At 38.5% G+C, this 17,601-nt stretch overlaps 3 protein-coding genes across 7 annotated transcripts; 1 reads left to right on the top strand and 2 right to left on the bottom strand.

Annotated features, from left to right (window-relative positions):
• Nucleotides 1-64: 64 nt before the first annotated feature.
• LOC113016265 (uncharacterized) lies at nt 65-17,321 on the top strand. Of its 4 annotated transcripts, none has more exons than XM_080296952.1 (10): nt 65-172; nt 1,292-1,324; nt 1,421-1,510; nt 1,922-1,993; nt 2,102-2,190; nt 2,303-2,405; nt 2,667-2,769; nt 2,849-2,901; nt 3,011-3,089; nt 14,647-17,093. In XM_080296952.1, the coding sequence occupies exons 4-10, from the start codon at nt 1,937-1,939 to the stop codon at nt 14,862-14,864; spliced, it is 702 nt and encodes a 233-aa protein (XP_080153078.1). In that variant the 5' UTR covers nt 65-172; nt 1,292-1,324; nt 1,421-1,510; nt 1,922-1,936; the 3' UTR covers nt 14,865-17,093. The 4 variants fall into 4 exon arrangements, with proteins under 4 accessions (XP_080153078.1, XP_080153077.1, XP_080153080.1 ...); XM_080296951.1 differs by lacking the exon at nt 65-172 and adding an exon at nt 1,109-1,143; XM_080296954.1 differs by lacking the exons at nt 65-172; nt 14,647-17,093 and adding exons at nt 1,109-1,143; nt 5,713-5,978.
• On the bottom strand, nt 4,203-8,183 carry LOC113016264 (uncharacterized). Of its 2 annotated transcripts, XM_026158967.2 has the most exons (5): nt 7,150-8,183; nt 6,785-6,881; nt 6,303-6,413; nt 5,688-5,854; nt 4,203-5,355 (listed from the first exon to the last, which is right to left on the bottom strand). In XM_026158967.2, exons 2-5 carry the CDS (start codon nt 6,872-6,874, stop codon nt 4,884-4,886), a joined length of 840 nt encoding a protein of 279 aa, XP_026014752.2. In that variant the 5' UTR covers nt 6,875-6,881; nt 7,150-8,183; the 3' UTR covers nt 4,203-4,883. The 2 variants fall into 2 exon arrangements, with proteins under 2 accessions (XP_026014752.2, XP_080153082.1); XM_080296956.1 differs by having other exon boundaries at nt 6,785-8,183.
• LOC113016267 (cytochrome P450 2J2-like) lies at nt 10,172-14,622 on the bottom strand. The gene is made up of 8 exons (XM_026158974.2): nt 13,734-14,622; nt 12,686-12,848; nt 12,455-12,604; nt 11,774-11,934; nt 11,086-11,262; nt 10,795-10,933; nt 10,514-10,701; nt 10,172-10,336 (listed from the first exon to the last, which is right to left on the bottom strand). Exons 1-8 carry the CDS (start codon nt 13,932-13,934, stop codon nt 10,190-10,192), a joined length of 1,326 nt encoding a protein of 441 aa, XP_026014759.2. The 5' UTR covers nt 13,935-14,622; the 3' UTR covers nt 10,172-10,189.
• Nucleotides 17,322-17,601: the final 280 nt, after the last annotated feature.

Raw genomic sequence — 17,601 nt, forward strand, 5'->3', positions numbered from 1 at the left:
CTGGAGTCCTACGTCATGTGACAAATATGGCCAATGTGATTGGCTGTGCCTTTCAGGGAGCTCTGTTTAGTTTTAGCAGCGGCAAGCCTGCGCTGCGAGGGCCTGCAAGGAGGAGAGATTTGCAGCAAAAAGGAAGGACCTGGATATAAGAAAGTATTTTTCAAAGAAACCTGTAAGTCACTTAAATTCAAGTTCACTCATAAAATGTGTCCGTCATAATAACGTTAAAGGCTATGCTAGGCTTTGGCCCACATCAGTCTAAAATTGGGACGATCTGATTTCCTCGTGTCAGCGTTGTTCCCACATCATCATAATTAATGTTGTTCCAGGTTCAACATTGCAAGTGACCAATCACCTTCTTGTGACGTCATTCCTTTGCGACTTCGAAATACCCGCCTTCGAGTATTTCGAAATACAAGTGAAGAAGCGAGAAACCGCCGCCTGTCCGCCGAATTTGAAGTCAATTTAGGATACTTTTCTTTAATAAACGTTAAGCATTATACATATGTTCCTCACTTGGCTTGCTGTTTGTTTGCTAGTGATAGGCTACTTGACGACAGCATTAGCTAACCAGTGTTCTCTAGACCAGCGTTCCCCAACTTTTTGGGTGTTTCGTGGCCCGGGGGTTGGGTCAGGCAAAATTGCAGTAGCTTCCCTGATCATTTTACAAACATAAGTGAAGAGAATCTGGACTAAAAGGCCTAGACTTATGGTTGTGTGCTGATTCTATGAATGGCATGGCCTGCATTTGTAAATGGCCTGCATTTGTATAGCGCTTTTCTAGTCCATAGGACCCCAAAGCGCTTTACACTACATTCAGTCATTCACCCATTCACCCACACATTCACACACTGGTGATGGCAAGCTACATTGTAGCCACAGCTGCCCTGGGGCGCACTGACAGAGGCGAGGCTGCCGGACACAGGCGCCACCGGGCCCTCTGACCACCACCAGTAGGCAAACATGGCCCACCAATAATTTGATCTCTTCGAGTAAAGAAAAACAACCCGATATCTTGCCCAAGGATATTTGGCATGCAGCCAGGAGGCAGCCTGTGATCGAACCACCAACCTTCTGATTAGTGGGTTAGGGTTAGGGTAGGGTTTGAAATCCATGTTTGACCAGACAAACATTTCAGATGAGGTACCTCTTGACATAAAAATCCTTTTATGTTGTCATAAAACTAATGTTAAATTCTGCTTTAAATACACTTTATTGTACAATTTACTTAATGAATCGTATTCCTTAGTTCTGTTTTTATTTATATGTATTTATTTATTTGTTTTATAAGGTAATAGATGGCCTAATCTATTTGCAGTGTGAGGTATGTTGAAAAGCTTGTTTGATCATAATGACATAGCATGTTTACGTTTTTTGTAATGTATTTGAAAACATAGGTGTATTTATGTTATTTTTATAGAATTTCCCTCACATTTATCCAATACCAAGCCAAATCACTGGAAAAATTTTGGATGGGTCCACAAGAGCACAAAGTGCATACTTTTTGAAGGTATGACTTGGACTGTGGTAACTATGTTCTTATCACAAAGGGTTTATAAGTTGCCACTATAAACAAACAGCATTTTCCAAAATTGAAGCCTTGTCAGAAGAACCTGAAAAATACCTTTCTGAAACCTTTTCTGTGTAAAGACTTGCTCAAAAGCAATGCACACAGATTAAAACATTTCTGTCTTGGCCAACTGATAAAGAACACCAAAAATTGAGTGGTGCGTGTTGAGTCTGTGGTCTTGATTTGTTTTGTACACACTATAGAAATTAATTAATGTAAACAAAAAATGACACTTTCTATATGTTTGTGTATCTGCAGAATTAATTACAAGTCTCACCTGACAAGATTTCGCAGTTTTGCAGTGTCATTCTTGACAGAAAAACATACTTGTCACATTCTTTTCATTTCCAGAAAAACATCTTTCAGATGTATGAGAAATTGATTGGAGCCTGTCTGGAAAACGGCAGCCACTGGACCTTGTTTGTAAGTTGCACAGATTTTGCACTCTCTCTAGTGCATGATACTTTTCAGTGTCCCTCATTAGGAAAGCTCAAGGCCCAAGCCTACCATATCCATCTTTTTACAAAACAGTTTTGTGACATACCCAAGAGGACCATAGTCTATATGAATTCATTTGGCGAGTCGGAGGTCAGAAAAAGTGCGGTGTTGAAAAACTGGAGGTAATTAATTAACATATTTAACATAACATATTTAATTTAATTGAAATCATTACCAAACGTGGTTATTGATTTCTCTATATGCTTTTTATTTGTAATAACTGCGATCTCTCAGCTCATTTGCTTCAGCAAGAGGCTGCACTGGAGAGTGGACCTTGTCACATGTGAGCCACCCACATCAACAGGATGGGAACTCATGTGGAGTGCATGTCATAATGGTACTGAAAACTATAGCTTTAACCTATATACGGTAAGTAATGTTTACATTGTTGCCTATTCAGTTTTTAAAGCCTTAGAGGCAGGATGGTAAAATCTCAATTTTTTTTGTAGATTGAACCATTTCAGCAGTAATGCTTTGCTTTGGTTGCTCTGTTTTTTTTTTTTCTCGGGGGGGGGGGTTAAAAAACAAACAAACATTTCTTTGTTAATCTAATTCTTTTTGTTCTTTTTTTTTTTTTTTCTTCTTTGTCAATTATTAGTTTGCCCAATCTCTCATTGACGGTAAAACACAAGTGGAGGAGTACAACACTGAAATCACAAAGCTCAGGTCCCGACTTTGCCACTACTTATTTTCCTCAATAGGTAAAGATAAAATTAGCTGCCTTCTTTTTCTCTAACATTGGAAAATGTAACTTGTACTTAAACAAATTATATTTTGCAGATCGAACTAGGAAGTGCAGTCAGTGCTGGTGTGTGATTGCAGCCAAAGACCGGGTACACTATGACATGTCCTTAGCCATATAGATTGTTTATATAATGGACTTTGTTCATTTGTTTTTTGTTTGTTTATTTCTTCTTCTTTTTCTTTTTTTTTAATTCACAGGTGCAGTGCCAGAAATGTGGTGCATACAAGCACATGCGTTGTTCAAAGTCTGTTTGTGGCATCTGTATCTTCTGTGAGAGTAAGTCACAATATAACTAAACAATGTCCAAAAATGTTTAAAGTGAAATCTTTTTTCGTAATTTTGCCTTTGCACACCAGGACTGTGTAATTAAAGTGGACGTTTCAAGATCCAGTTTTTACACAAAACTATTTTAGACATAACTGTGTCGTATTGTGGGGATTTCTCTTCACAATTAAATTGATATAGTGCTGTTTATTACGGAAGCGTAGAGCTGCCACCCAGGCCAAAGAAAAAAAAAAAGTGTATCACGTTATAACGTGAAAGGTTTATTGTTCTAACAAGATACTTTTCCTGTTTGTACAATATACTTTTCACGTTTGAACAACATAATATCACGTTATTACAATATACATAATTATCACGTTCGTACAATATAAATATTATATTATACGAACGTGATAATTATGTATATTGTAATAACGTGATATTATGTTGTTCAAACTGTAATGTCCACAGTTTATTTGTTTATTTACTTGTTTGAATTCAACATATTTTATTAAAGTAATTGAGCTTGAACACAGAAAAAACTGAATCAAATAATCATAAAATCAAATCACTTGCACTATACTGAAGTCTAATCTACTCTGAGCTAATGCCGGTTTCCAACACTAATGATCGGGTGAAGGAGAGAGATGAGGGTGTGCACGGCCACTGGTGCTCTTATCCCTGTTCTTTGTGATACAATCCAACAGGAAAGCAGTCAAACCCTTGGACATTAGCCAAGTTAACGTTCACAAATATATACACACAGAGGAACTCTGAGCCCCAATGTCAGCATTAGCACAAACATGCCACTTCATACCAAATCTCAGTGTGAGGTCAGGTGTTAGTCTCATTCCATTATTCTGGCTATATTTTCTTACTCATCATTACTATTAAACTTATACTTAAGACTAACTATTAACAAAATCACACCCCAATAACTCTGTTATTACACTTTGTATTTAATCATAAAAAGGCTGGATGTTGAAACCTTTTACTTCTATTTTGTATGAGCCGGGGGTTCTCAACAGCTGATACTCTATGTCCAAAAAGTGACAGGTATCGTTTTATGGAGCAAAAAACTTAAGAGCGCATATTTTATAAATAATACCAACAATTACAAATGCAGACCTTTAATAGTAATAAGTAATCCTTTATTTATAATGCATAGCAATATAAAAATAGTAACATATGAAAATATTACAATGGGCACAGATGAATTTGTATCAAAAACAGCAACCAAGCCAAAGTAATGAATAACACTCTTCTCTTTTTTGTTTTGTATTTCAAAAGGTTTTCATTTTTTCCAGAGGATGTCTCTCTTTCAGTGGTTATCGACTGTTCACATTCATTTTCACAGACTGTTGGAATGTCGATGCTGGCCGAACGTTTCTTGCTAGAATACAATGGCCTAATTTTGAGTGCATCATCTTTATTTCGTACTGGCATATACTTTTGCCTACTTCTTGTTTTGTTTTTAAGACATTTGTATGCAGTTCATCTATCATTGCAGTAATACCCTCTGGAATGAATGCCCACTGTTTAACTGTGTCTAAAACAGCATTTAGTTTTCCAACCGCATCTTCTGTGCATTTTTTGTCTGTGCTTTCAACTACAGGAGTGTCATTCAAAGTTGATAGAGGACTTTTCAGAGAGTTTTTCATTTGTTTAAAATGGCTACAAGCCACCTTCAGGCAAGCACATGTGTTATAGTGAGAGAACGTACAACAAGTGCACTGAAGTGTTTCAGCCGATGCAAAAAAACACAGATTTCCAAACAAACTTGGCATTTTTATCACTTTCAAGTCCTCACAGTGTACAAAGGTAATGCCTTTCTTTCACTGCAATTCTTGCCAAGGTAGAAATGTCTGTTTCCATGTTTGGATAGATGTCATTGTCAACCTCTGCTAATTTTGCAAGTAACACTAGATGCTTGCAAAGAAGTCCCCGTAAGCCATATGTACAGTTGCAGTAGGACTCAACAGGGCAGACATCATACACTATGTCTTCTCTTGACTCAGATGGGACTTGATATGCATTAACTCCATGGCTGTTCTTGACTGTAATTTTAAGAGCCCAACCACTTTCCATCAGTCTTGAAGCAGAGTCTGAAACTTGAGACAAGGTGTCAGCAAACCTGTTTTTCATGCGGCCCACATCTTGCAGGGTTTTTATGACTGAGAAGTAGTCGTCGGCCTTCCCTAGGAGCACTTCAATCAGATCATCCAGACGCCTATTCTTGTAGCCAGATAAAAACTGGTATTTCAGGCGGTGGAAAAATCTGAAAAACAGTTATTTGAAATGATTAGTAACTGTAATTGAAGGAATTTAAAGTTTTAACCAAGACTGTATTATTTTTTTAAAAATTGGAATACCTATTGCACACGTCTTTTATAAAGGAATGCTCTGTGCCGGTTTAGCTGATTTAGGCAAATCCACCTACTCTGTTTTTTGTCGTGGTAACATAAAAAACGCTGCTAGAATTTAAAGGATTTGCCTAAAACCTGTTCTGGCAATGACATGAAGAACCTACTCAGTTTAGCCTCTTGGATTAAAGCATAATATCTTTTTTTCAGCAATACAATCGAATGAGGTCAAAATAATAAATCATACCTTTCAATCACATTGTTTGTTTCAGAACGAGCGTGACTGAAGTGACGGCCGTAGTCACACCACATGTGGCCAATGCCTTCCCAGTGCTTCTGAAAATACTGGCACACCAAAGGGTATTGCTTAAATGTCTGGCAGAACTCTGCTGATGTGGCTTTAAAGTCGTCCTCCTAAGAGAATTGGATGCAACAGAATATATTTCAATCCATTTAACAGACCTATTGAAATCTTTAATATTATGTATTGAAGCCCTTTTCCTTTTATTGAATAACATTAAGAATTTTAAGTTATTAATAATATGTCGTGTTTTTGTATTAAGAAGCAATTATTTCTTCCCTTACAATGGCTAAGAAGGAACACTAAACCTATAAGCATATTTGGTTTCAGCATCTGTCTGTGAAAGAATCCCACTCACAAGTTCTACTGCACAGTGGGTGACACAATGATGGTCTGCACAGCTTAAGTACTTGTTTTGATAAGCAAGATAAGAAGCCAGTTTTAGAAATTGTTTCAAAAATCTATTTTGTATCTCTCTGTAACTTTTTTTAGCAACTGAAAGTTATTATGCTCTTAGTGTAATCAAGAAATCAAAATGTGAAATAGACAAATTACACTTACAGATGTGCAAGCTTTCAGCTTACAAAAGAAAGAAATGATTTCATTTCTCTTTTGGGTTTTAGAAAGCCCATGGACCCCGGACTCTGATTTTGAAAGCCATCGATTAACAGCCTGTGAATGTAAGAGAAAAAAAGTTAATCTGGAGAGAGACAGAGGAGCAGCTGTACAAAAAGCATAAAAGAAAGCTGACTTCCAAAAATAACTTTGTCACTCACTGGACAAGAGGACCTGTGCATTACAGAAATCAACCAGGCAAACATATTTTTAAATGTCAAAAAGAGCTTTGGGAAGCAGCCACCAGAAGATGAGTGCACTGTGGTCTTAAATGAATGGACAAAGTCACTCAACATTTTATCCCTTTATATTCATTAACCTGAGTAGGTGAATATCTCAATGAGGCAAATCATAACAACAGGACCCTGTTGTAAAAATGTGTTTCAGGTGCACCTTAGACAACGTGAAAAGAAAACAATGTGGTTTACCTGCAAGACATGGTACCAGCATAGAAGGATAGCTGACTCTGGAAAAACCTTCTGCAAGGCATTTATTTCCGCAAAGTCTTTGTCAACCATAAATGCTCTACAGAAAAAAAGAAAACACTAAATGAGATTAAACAGTATGAAAATGTTTTTGCTATCTCAAAGCACCACTTCAATGCCAAATTAAACATTTCAACTCACAAGTAGATATATAAAATACTGCATACAGCCTATAGTAATAACTTTAACAACTGGAAAGGAAAGTTTTTTGCAGCCCATGCTGCAGCTATAGCATTAGATTCTGGCATGTTATAACTTTTTTGAAAAGGAATTATTTCAAAATTAATAGCTGTCAATGTATTATTTACCTCGGGGAAGTTGGGAAATGCTCACAAACTATTCCAAGAACAGTTTCCAGGGTTTTCTGACTTTCGTTGCTGACAATAGCATAGGCCACAGGGACTCCATGCCCATGATCATCTCTTACAACAAGTGTGAATAAGGGAAATGAATACTGGTTAACGCAGTGCGTGGTGTCAACAAATACTGTTTTGCATAGTTCTCCATGTTTGATTTCATTACAGGTGTCTGTAAAACAATCATTAGTTCTTGGTCAGATGTGTATGGTTGATAGAAGAGAACATGTTCTTGATGTTTTCCATTAAGTAAGGTATGTACACTTTGACTGTCTCCACAGTTAAAGTGCTTCTTCCTCATCATGCAGGTTCTAACACTGTCAATGTCACGTGGTGTGACAAAATGCTCTCTGTTGTGAAGATCTCTGTGTCCATGTTCTTTGGCCCATTTATGACATTCGGTTAGTATGATGGCTGGCTTAGTTCCAAGGGAAAGCAGTTCCTCAATCTTCCTCCTCAAATCACTGGAAATATTGTTGAAATGTGCGTCTTTTGGGTCCGAAGGATCATGCCCATCATGCTTATCATATGTATGCTGCACGATGACTGTGTGGTCTTTCCAACATTTGAGTACTTTAAATGAAACATAGGCCTTACAGCCCACTGCTCTGTAGCTGTTTCGACTTTTTTTCCCAGCTCTGATGCAGTTGAATTTGTAATAGTCTCTTTTCCTGTCTTTACCTGAGGCAACATTTAAACATTTATAATGTCCATGAAGGGTTAATGAGTTCAATTTTTCTAACACAACACTGAATGGGTCCTCCTGGCATTGTGACACATGCACACAAAGTTGTGTATCTTTTCCAGTTCTTTTTTTTTTTTTGTCATTCAGAACACTTCTTCTAATTATATCGTCCATTTCTGGTGGAAAAATAACGAAGGTTTAATTAGTCAATATTCATTAATTCATTTTAACTTGTTTTGGGGTTTTTTGCAATACAATGTAAATATTAAATATAATATATAATATATATATATATATATATATATATATATATATATATATATATATATATATATATATATATATATATATATATATATATATATATATATATATATATATATAAATAAAACAAACAGGGGCTAAAAGAAGCTAAACTTTCATATGGTATGTCTCTGGCAACTTCTACGCCATGTCCCAGGGGCAACATTTACGCGATGTCCCAGGGACAACATTTACGCGATGTCCTAGGGACAAATTTGTAAATTTCTGGATTACTGTTAATCTCCATAGAATCAAGAACTCATGTCCAGTTTCACAGCTATGGACCAGTTAATTATGTTTCCAGGTGATAGTTTGATTCATAGAATCAGCACACAACCATAAGTCTAGGCCTTTTAGTCCAGATTCTCTTCACTTATGTTTGTAAAATGATCAGGGAAGCTACTGCAATTTTGCCTAACCCAACCCCCGGGCCACGAAACACCCAAAAAGTTGGGGAACGCTGGTCTAGCGAACACTGGTTAGCTAATGCTGTCGTCAAGTAGCCTATCACTAGCAAACAAACAGCAAGCCAAGTGAGGAACATATGTATAATGCTTAACGTTTATTAAAGAAAAGTATCCTAAATTGACTTCAAATTCGGCGGACAGGCGAATTGACTTCAAATTTGGCGGACAGGCGGCGGTTTCTCGCTTCTTCACTTGTATTTCGAAATACTCGAAGGCGGGTATTTCGAAGTCGCAAAGGAATGACGTCACAAGAAGGTGATTGGTCACTTGCAATGTTGAACCGGGAACAACATTAATTATGATGATGTGGGAACAACGCTGACACGAGGAAATCAGATCGTCCCTAAAATTGTATGTAACCATGAATAACGTGTTTTGGAAACTAACTGCACAACAGGCAGCACTATTAGTTATCTCAGTCTCCCAAGTAGCATTTCTAATTTTGATTGAAACTGTCAGAGAAAACGGCAGCCTCGAGCAAGCCAGGATATTAGTTTACACAGGCTGTTAAAGTTATATGTCTAACGTCAAAATGTTGGTGACACAATAATTTCATCCTAATGGCACTGACATATTCATAGGGTTACTTTTTGAGACAAAATATCATGAGGTAGTCGCGATTTTGCAAATATTCCACCTTGTAGTGCAGTTTGCACAAATTTTTGTAAAAATGCACTCAACCTACAAACATTACTGATGAGTCAAGATCTGCACAAATTGACAGAAACACTGAAGCAGCTGCACATTTTATTCTTATTGTCATGTATGTCCTGTTTGTCAGGTGACAGAAGAACCAACACAAAAACTGTTACTAAACAGTTAGTTAAAAAACTTACTAAACTGCAAATTCAAAGCTTACATTCATCATTTTAATCACATATTGGAATTGTGTATGATGTGTTTTGATAAATTATGGTTTTTCATTTTGTGAAACGTCCTTCAAAACAAACTAAGCTATACTAACTTTATGTTACTCAAATGTTGATGAAAATACTTGGTGGTTATGTGCAGGATAAACAGGTTAGTTTGCATTAATGTGGTGAAATTACTGGTGCACAGTAGCTGTGGTGCTCCTGATCAGATTTAGGTTACATCAAGTGCAGCAGATATGAATTTGCATTTAAGATGATCATGCTTAGATTCATTCACTGAATTCCCACTTCATGCCGACTGTATAGGCCTAGTATAAAGATAGTATAAAAAGTATAGTGTCTGTGTAGCTGATAGGCATCGGCCAAGATAGCTCGGGAAACTGCTGACATCTTGTTAAATTCACTTGTGTACATCCACAAAGAGCAGCAGGTCAGCTGATCACAGCCTGTCCACTAAGAAAACCTACTGAGGCTCGTGTTAGAAATTACTGAGTTGTGATTACTGTTTAGGTGTGGCGGCAAAATCACCCTCTATCATTTACGTGACAGAAAATTGTTGCTTCAGTACCTCAACTTTTAGTGAAGTATTTTTTAACACAATTATCTTTACTTCTACCCAAGTAAAGAAAGTCTGTACTTTTGCCATCTCTGATTGTAACTAATAACTAACCTGCAGAAAAGGGAATGAAGGCCTCCCTCTTCCTAAATTTTCCATCCTGATCCAGAAAGTGTTGAGGGTTGAAGGAATGTGGAGTTTCCCACATTGACTCATCGTGTAGAACAGAGTGCAATGTAGCCAAGATCTTGGTGCCCTGAAACAAAAACATTTCTTTAAATGATAGGATTTGAACTTCCCATTAGCTACAGTTCTTTAGCATCAAGCCTGCGATTTGAGTATCTCAGAATTATTCTTTATTCATTATTTATGGTCTTCTATCAGGTTAATTTGTTTTGTAAATACACACATTTGTTACTAGTGGATTGTATACCTTTGGGATTGAATATTTATCCAGAGTTGTGTTCTTGTTTGCCATGTGGACCACATTAAGTGGGATGATATTTCCACTTCTCTGGATTTCATGAATAACTGCATCAGTGAACGGCATGTTTTCTCTGTCACTTGTAGACGGCTGCCTGGATGAACCAACCACAGCATCTATTTCAGCCTGGACTTTCTCTGCACACACAGAAAACAGGAAAACAAGTGTGTTGCACAGTTGACTAAGCTCACAAACTATATATTGCTGGTAGATATTACTTATACACACACCTTGTATGTCAGGGTAGTGGATCATATATAAAAGCCCCCAGTGTAAAGTAGTAGTTGTGGTTTCAGTTCCAGCGCCAAACAGGTCCATGGTGCAAGCCTTCAAATTTTCTAGGTAAAACCCAGAATCTTTATCTTCCTTCTATCAACAGATAATCGTGATATTTGATTATTTGCATAGTGCATTATTTGCACACACACACACACACACCAAAAATGATGGGACACTTTTAAATCTCATAAACCCATCTTTTATATAAGACAAGCAAGAAACAAGCACATTAAAACACTGACCTCTCCCATTTCTATGAGAAAGGAGTCAATGTAGTCTCTTGGTGATGATGGGTCAAGGTTTTCCTGGTGTTCTTTGATCCTAGTTTCTACAAATTCAGCTATTTTCTTTATCAAGGTTAATATTTTCTGGTGTGATCCAGGCAGCCACCTCATCAGCCAGGGTAATGTATTGTACATCTGCAGAGCAGGAAGACAGTAACCAGATTATCTGATTGCCTGGCTGTATCAACAGCATTCATAGAGATCATTATTACTGTATTTTCACGTGTTCCACAGCACAGCAGTATCTTTGCAGGAAAGGATATCTAGATGTAAATCTGAGTTACATTTTACATTATTTGATGCATCCTCTATCTCAGGCCAGGAAGCATTAGAAAATGAATGGTTGAATTGGTTCTAATGGGCTCTTACAGGTGATGGATGAACTTGTTATTGTTTTGTTGTAGATCCACATTCAGTAAATTATCCTTTCTGGAGTATATTTCACTTGTTATACAAAGTGGTGAAAAACAGTAAGTATATTTTCTCAAGCATTGTACTTATAGTACTTATACAATTTCAGCTGCTCTCTTATTTTGAAGGGGACATCATCAGCAGATAGACCTGCAGATCGATTTGGTACACATTTTACATCCAAGCTTGAGACTGGAACTAGAAGTACATGAGAGTGTGAGTGAAGTTCACTCACCCGTACTGTCAAACTTCCCTGTAATCGAATAATGTCATTTATTGTCTGGAGAACATACTGGTACTGCTTGTCAGTGTACTCAAATCGATTGCCGAACACCAAACAGCAGATGATGTTTGAGACTGCATTATTAATCAGGTTCTTAGCATTAAAGGGTTTGCCTGGAAAATGAGAAGAAAAACACCTCTTTAAATATACTAAAATAATAAAGAATCTTTTTTAGAAGATGATGGGGGCCAGCTACATGGCAGGGCTCAGTTGGGAACAAATGGGACCTAATTTTTGAAAATTGCAAGTGGTTCAAACATTGCAAAATGTACACAGTTCATGAGGCCTAGAAATAAACATTGGTGGATTAGAGAAAGATTGTTTCAAAACATAACAAATAATTGTTAATCTAAAGAAAGAATTGGCGCTATATCAATAAAGCTAAAATCAAATGAACAGGATAAAATGCATGTCAACAAGTGGAGAAACAGTGGGTGCTGTTTGCTGTTTGGCTTCTGATTAGAACCCCTTGTTATAACATAAATCAGGTGATGAGCCACAGGTAAAGGAAAGTCTTTAGTACTCCGAATCCTCTAATGTCATATGGTATGCAGGGAGAAATTATATTTAAATTTTATAAAACATGAAAAACATAAATAACATGTCACTATATTGCAAAAAAAGAATGTATGCCTTGGTGTTCTGCAAAAGCCTCTGTGAGATACTGGCACTCCTGCTGGATGGATGACTCCAGGGTCTTCTTCCCCAGACCAAAGTTTCTGAACGTGTGAAGAGCAAATCTTCTCTGTTGCTTCCAGGGATAACCATTTGACTTCACAAGACCTTTGGGAAATAAAAAAATAATGTAGACCTGATCTTTAGATCTTTAGAGGGAAAAATGCAACCACTTTTATCAAACACTACCTTTATTCCCTATAATTGATTCAAATAAGGGCATAGTTGGGCGATCCATGAAGTCTTCTCCTTGGTGAACCAGGGCTTCTTTCACAAGTTTGTAGCCATGAACGACCACAATCCTACCACCAAAGAGTTGAAGACTGAAAATGTTTCCATATTTCTCTGCAAACTGAACACAGACGGCATATTGTTGTTTTTGGAACAAGATACATTCTGAGGAGGCTATTTATATTTATCATTTCTACAATCAATACTTGTTGTTGTTTTTTGTTTACTAAATATCAGCACTGCTAAAATTTAGTCATAGTAGGCTACAACCTGTTAGGTTGATTGAAGCCAAATATACACATAGGAATGCGACTAAAAATAATTAACCTTTTTGTCGTGATAATTTCACTTGTTAAAAATATTTGAATAGAAAGAAAAATAAATAACTATTTACAAGCACGTACAAGTACATTATACATATAACACGTATTTGGTTAAGCAAACAGTCCAAACTTCAAAAGAAGAACCCAAATTACTATCACAGAACCCATTACACAAATATTTCAAAAATTAACTTTTGAGAAATTGGAATTAGTGCATTGCTGAATGTAATTGATTAAAATGTTACAGATTAACTAATTTTATGTCTATAAACTAAAATATTACAATTCTAATGCAGTATATTTTAGGGTCCATTTAATTTATGAATTGTGCTAGATTTGTTTTTCTAGGTTGACGATTCCATTTTATAAATTAATATTTTTACTTGTTATTAACCCTGTATGTAGGGCTTGCACAAGCCAGTAAAAGGTTGCTAAATAAAGCCTTAATCATTATATAGTTGCTTCAAGCCTCATGCAAGCTAAATAACAACTCTGTCTACTCCAGTGTAAATTATGTCTCCTTGCACTCCAGTGATTCATTTCACATGTTTGTTTCCTTTCACATTAGTTTTCTTGTTTTATGACTAGTCAGTCAGCTGCAGGTGAAATCTGTCTGGTTGAATGAAGGTTTTTGAAACCTCAAATGTAATACCTTTATTTTTTATTTTGGTAAGGACTCATACTTCTGTCAACTGCACGTGAAGTCTGGTAGACTGGATACGATGAAGGTCACCAATGAAAGGAAGAGCCCAGGGTCCAGGAGGAAAGTTTTTTGGCACTCTGTTCTTCAGAATATCTGTCAACAGTAGAAAAACAGTCAAAAATATTAAAATACTCCTGCCATCTATCCACTCCAAGCAGAGAAGATTGTATATCGACTCCATATCTTCTATTCAACTCTCCTGCTACAAGTGAACAGCAGACATGTCCAGGTATGTCAAGGTTCAACTTTTCATGGTCAACTTTGAACACAAGAGGACATGTTTGCTCTTCTGTGACAACAGCCTGTCTGGGGTAAGTCATATTGTGGAACCATTAAATAAATCCTCCAAATGCCTTAGCTTTAAACTTGACATAAATCTTAAATCCACTTAATAGGAACATATACACAGAACAACTATGACTAATGATCTATCTCTGACTAGATACATCCTGAGAACAGGTCACAGGTTAACTTGTAACCTGAATCACTGATAGCGCTGCAGTCCCACCTCATGCTGAACCGTGAGCAAAGTGCAAACTTTAACACAAAGAAATCTCTCAGTGTAAAGAAACCTCAGTGTGATTTATTTGCATTAGTTAGATTTAGAAGGCCCTAAAGGTTCAATGTGCATTACAGAGGATTGTAATATGGTTGTTCCCAGTTATTTCTTTTGTCACGGTCTTGGGTCGGCGACGCAGTCTTTTCCTTTTTGGTATTATTACTCTTTGATTTCTTGATGTGTCTTAGTTAGTTCTTAGGTTTTGGTTCTGTGTTCCCACTGTTCCGTGTTAGCATTGTGCCTCTAGGTTTAGTCTGTGGATTTCTTTTTTTACTTTGAAGGTTTTGTCTCATGTTATTGTATTGTGCTTTACTTCCTTGTCTTGCCCAATTAGTTCCAGCTGTCTTGCCACCTGTTCCTCTTTCCCTCATGTTCCTGCCATTGAGGATGTCCACAAGAAGAGATGTCTACGCCGAGCACACTTCATTCTCAGGGACTCCTCTCATCCTGCCAATAAACTCTTCCAGCTCCTCGGAAGACTCTACAGGACCCTACAGACTAAAACCAGCAGGTTTAGGAACAGCTTCTTCCCCACAGCTGTCACCCTACTGAACTCAGTCCCCTGCTGCTTCCATCCACACTAATTCTCCATCCATAACCCCTTATCCCTCTCAGGGACCATGATCATGATTCACATTCATTTGTAACATTCACCGTATGCTCATATTGGTTAATACTGTAGTTTAGGACACTGACATAGTATGCTCTCTGGTACAGTGCATACACTGTTAGCTATTATAGTCTACTCAGAGTTCATCTGTATACTTTGTCTCTCCGTACATAATCTGTTCATAACCATTCCACCCTTTATACAGTGGCGTGCAAAAGTATTCGGCCCCCTTGAACTTTTCCACATTTTGTCACATTACAGCCACAAACATGAATCATTTTTACTGGAATTCCACGTGAAAGACCAATACAAAGTGTTGTACACGTGAGAAGTAGAACAAAAATCATACATGATTCCAAACATTTTTGTTTGGGTAATTTTTCAGCCCCCTTTGGTCTGAGTGCAGTCAGTTGCCCGTAGACATTGCCTGATGAGTGCTAATGACTAAACAGAGTGCACCTGTGTGTAATCTAATGTCAGTACAAATACAGCTGCTCTGTGACGGCCTCAGAGGTTGTCTAAGAGAATATTGGGAGCACAATCACGGAGTCCAATTTACCATCAGGGTGTATACCTCACCCCTGACGTCGTTGCCCACCTCTCAATTTTAAATACACTTAGTCATTGAGGGCTAGCAGGAGGGACTATGCGCTTACCTGCTGCTCCATGGCAGGTAGCTCCATGCCCTCCTGGGTTTTAATTGCACCTTAGAACACATATGCATCAACACTACAATGAGTGGGTGGAGGGAGGTTTGGAGTCTTCTCCCACCCCCATTCTCTGCGGCCTGCTGGAGCGGGAGGGCTAGTAGGAGTAGTTGGCCGTCCGACTGCGGTCTGGGGTGTGGGGCCTCCCTGCTGCTGCGGAGTCGGGGTGGTCTGCTTCTCCCCACCGCAGGGAAAAGGGTAACACCACCTGGGTCTGGGTGCAATTCCCCCCTCCAGGGGCAAGGGTACCTAGACCCGGTTTGTAGAGTACGCTTGGGGAGTGTGATTGTGTGTACAGTGTCTCTTTATGTCTGTCTCCACGTTGGTTGAGTGTGGAGTGAGTGCATATGAGAGCATGAGGGTGGGAATGGATGTTTGTGTCTGTGTGTGCCTGTATGTCTGTGTCTATATGTCAGGTTGGATATCAGACGCCACCTCTCTGGGGACACCTCAGGCCCTCCAAGGTTTGGAGGCCTATCTCCACCCACCACCACTTCCCCTGCCAGTGGCGGACTCCCTCAGGTGTCGGTGTGTTGGTGGTTCTTTGTGTCTGGGGGTGGGCGTCCGGGTACACACCGGCTCACTCCTTGGCGGCCGCTTGTCGGGGCCTGGGGCTCGCTCGGGCCCCTTTGGAGGTGGGGTGCCCCCGGCCTCTCGGCCTGGGGCTCGGTCACTCAGGCGCAGCTGGGGGCCGGCGGAGCTCACGGGCGCGTCACTGCAACTCCCCCTGACTTCTGCTCCGCGGCTGCTGGGCGAGCCCTCATCTGGGACTCTCCTCAGCTCTTACTGGGACAGTGGCGCGGCTGCCCCTCTGTTGGTCTTCCATGGTCTCTTGTGTTCTGGGGGCCTCTGGATGTCTGGAGTTTTGATCTCCTCCATACCCGCTTCACACCCTGGAGGACGGGGCTGTGGCCCCCCCACACTCCCTAGCAGATCATTACATGGAGAAACCTTTGGAATGCAAGCATGCTGATCCACACAGGTATGCACACATGGGTATTCACAGACGCGGACTAAAGCTTTCTTGGCTGCTACCTCAAAGCACACTGTGCGCTGTCTATCTTGCGTGCTGCACAATATCGTTTATTATTTAGTAAATATTGATATCTATGACTAGCTAGTTTATTGTGATGGTGCTTTGTTTTCTCTATTATTATGTTGCTCTTTGTTGTTTGCTGTCTCCTCTGTTTGTTTTTTTTGTTTGTTTGTTTTTTTTTTCTCCATACAGGTGACCCAGGAGTTCTTTTTTTTTTTCTCTCTCTTCCCCCCCCTTCTCACCGTCTCTTCTCCCCTTTGGTTTTCTTTCTTTCTCTCCCCCTCTTTCTCTCATTCATTCCCCCTGTCCTATTTATTAAAAAAAAAAAAAAAAAATGACAAAGGATGAACTGAAGCTCTGCCATCACGTAATGTCGCATACTGCTGTTTCTGATGTCATTTAAAAAAAAAAAAAAAAAAAAAGGAAAAGTTCAAGGGGGGTGAATACCTTTGCAAGCCACTGTAGTACCCTTATCTGTATATATTAGTATATCCGTACATCTGCCTGTAGTACATCTGTATATTTGCTTAACATATCTGTATGTAATCTGCTCTTATTGCACTTACTACTCTTGCACTTCTTATTAGATGCAAACTGTATTTCGTTACCCTGTATTCATAGCTGTGTAATGACAATAAAGTTGAATCCAGTCATAATCCTAATCACTTTGCAATATGTAACATGTGCAATGTTATATATTACTGTATATATAAAATCCATATTTATTCTTGAGCATGTACTTAGCACCGGAGAACTGTGCACTTCTACCTTTTCTTTTTTCTTTTTTTTTTTTTGCATGTTTCCACTGGGCAGAAGTTTCTTTCAATCTCATTGTCAAAAGTCCATCATCTCAAAGATGGACTTGTGTGAAGATTTGCTGGTTTTCTGCTATTATTTTCAGATTTTCATTCTTTTGGTAAGTGATCATTTGAAAAA

The sequence above is a fragment of the Astatotilapia calliptera genome, chromosome 23 (genome assembly GCF_964374335.1).
Source record: "Astatotilapia calliptera chromosome 23, fAstCal68.1, whole genome shotgun sequence".
Classification (NCBI taxonomy): Eukaryota; Metazoa; Chordata; class Actinopteri; order Cichliformes; family Cichlidae; genus Astatotilapia; species Astatotilapia calliptera.

Coding starts and splice junctions, on each gene's coding strand:
- LOC113016265 (XM_080296951.1), top strand. CDS start 1,114: ATGTTTGACCAGACAAACATTTCAGATGAG. Junction 1,144..1,291: donor AGACAAACATTTCAGATGAG/GTACCTCTTGAC, acceptor TTGTTTTATAAG/GTAATAGATGGCCTAATCTA. Junction 2,191..2,302: donor GCGGTGTTGAAAAACTGGAG/GTAATTAATTAA, acceptor GCGATCTCTCAG/CTCATTTGCTTCAGCAAGAG.
- LOC113016264 (XM_026158967.2), bottom strand. CDS start 6,874: ATGGTTGACAAAGACTTTGCGGAAATAAATGCCTTGCAGAAGGTTTTT. Junction 6,414..6,784: donor GCTGGTACCATGTCTTGCAG/GTAAACCACATT, acceptor TTACATTCACAG/GCTGTTAATCGATGGCTTTC. Junction 5,356..5,687: donor ACAAACAATGTGATTGAAAG/GTATGATTTATT, acceptor ACTGTTTTTCAG/ATTTTTCCACCGCCTGAAAT.
- LOC113016267 (XM_026158974.2), bottom strand. CDS start 13,934: ATGGAGTCGATATACAATCTTCTCTGCTTGGAGTGGATAGATGGCAGG. Junction 12,605..12,685: donor ATCAATTATAGGGAATAAAG/GTAGTGTTTGAT, acceptor TATTTCCCAAAG/GTCTTGTGAAGTCAAATGGT. Junction 11,263..11,773: donor AGGGAAGTTTGACAGTACGG/GTGAGTGAACTT, acceptor CCTGCTCTGCAG/ATGTACAATACATTACCCTG.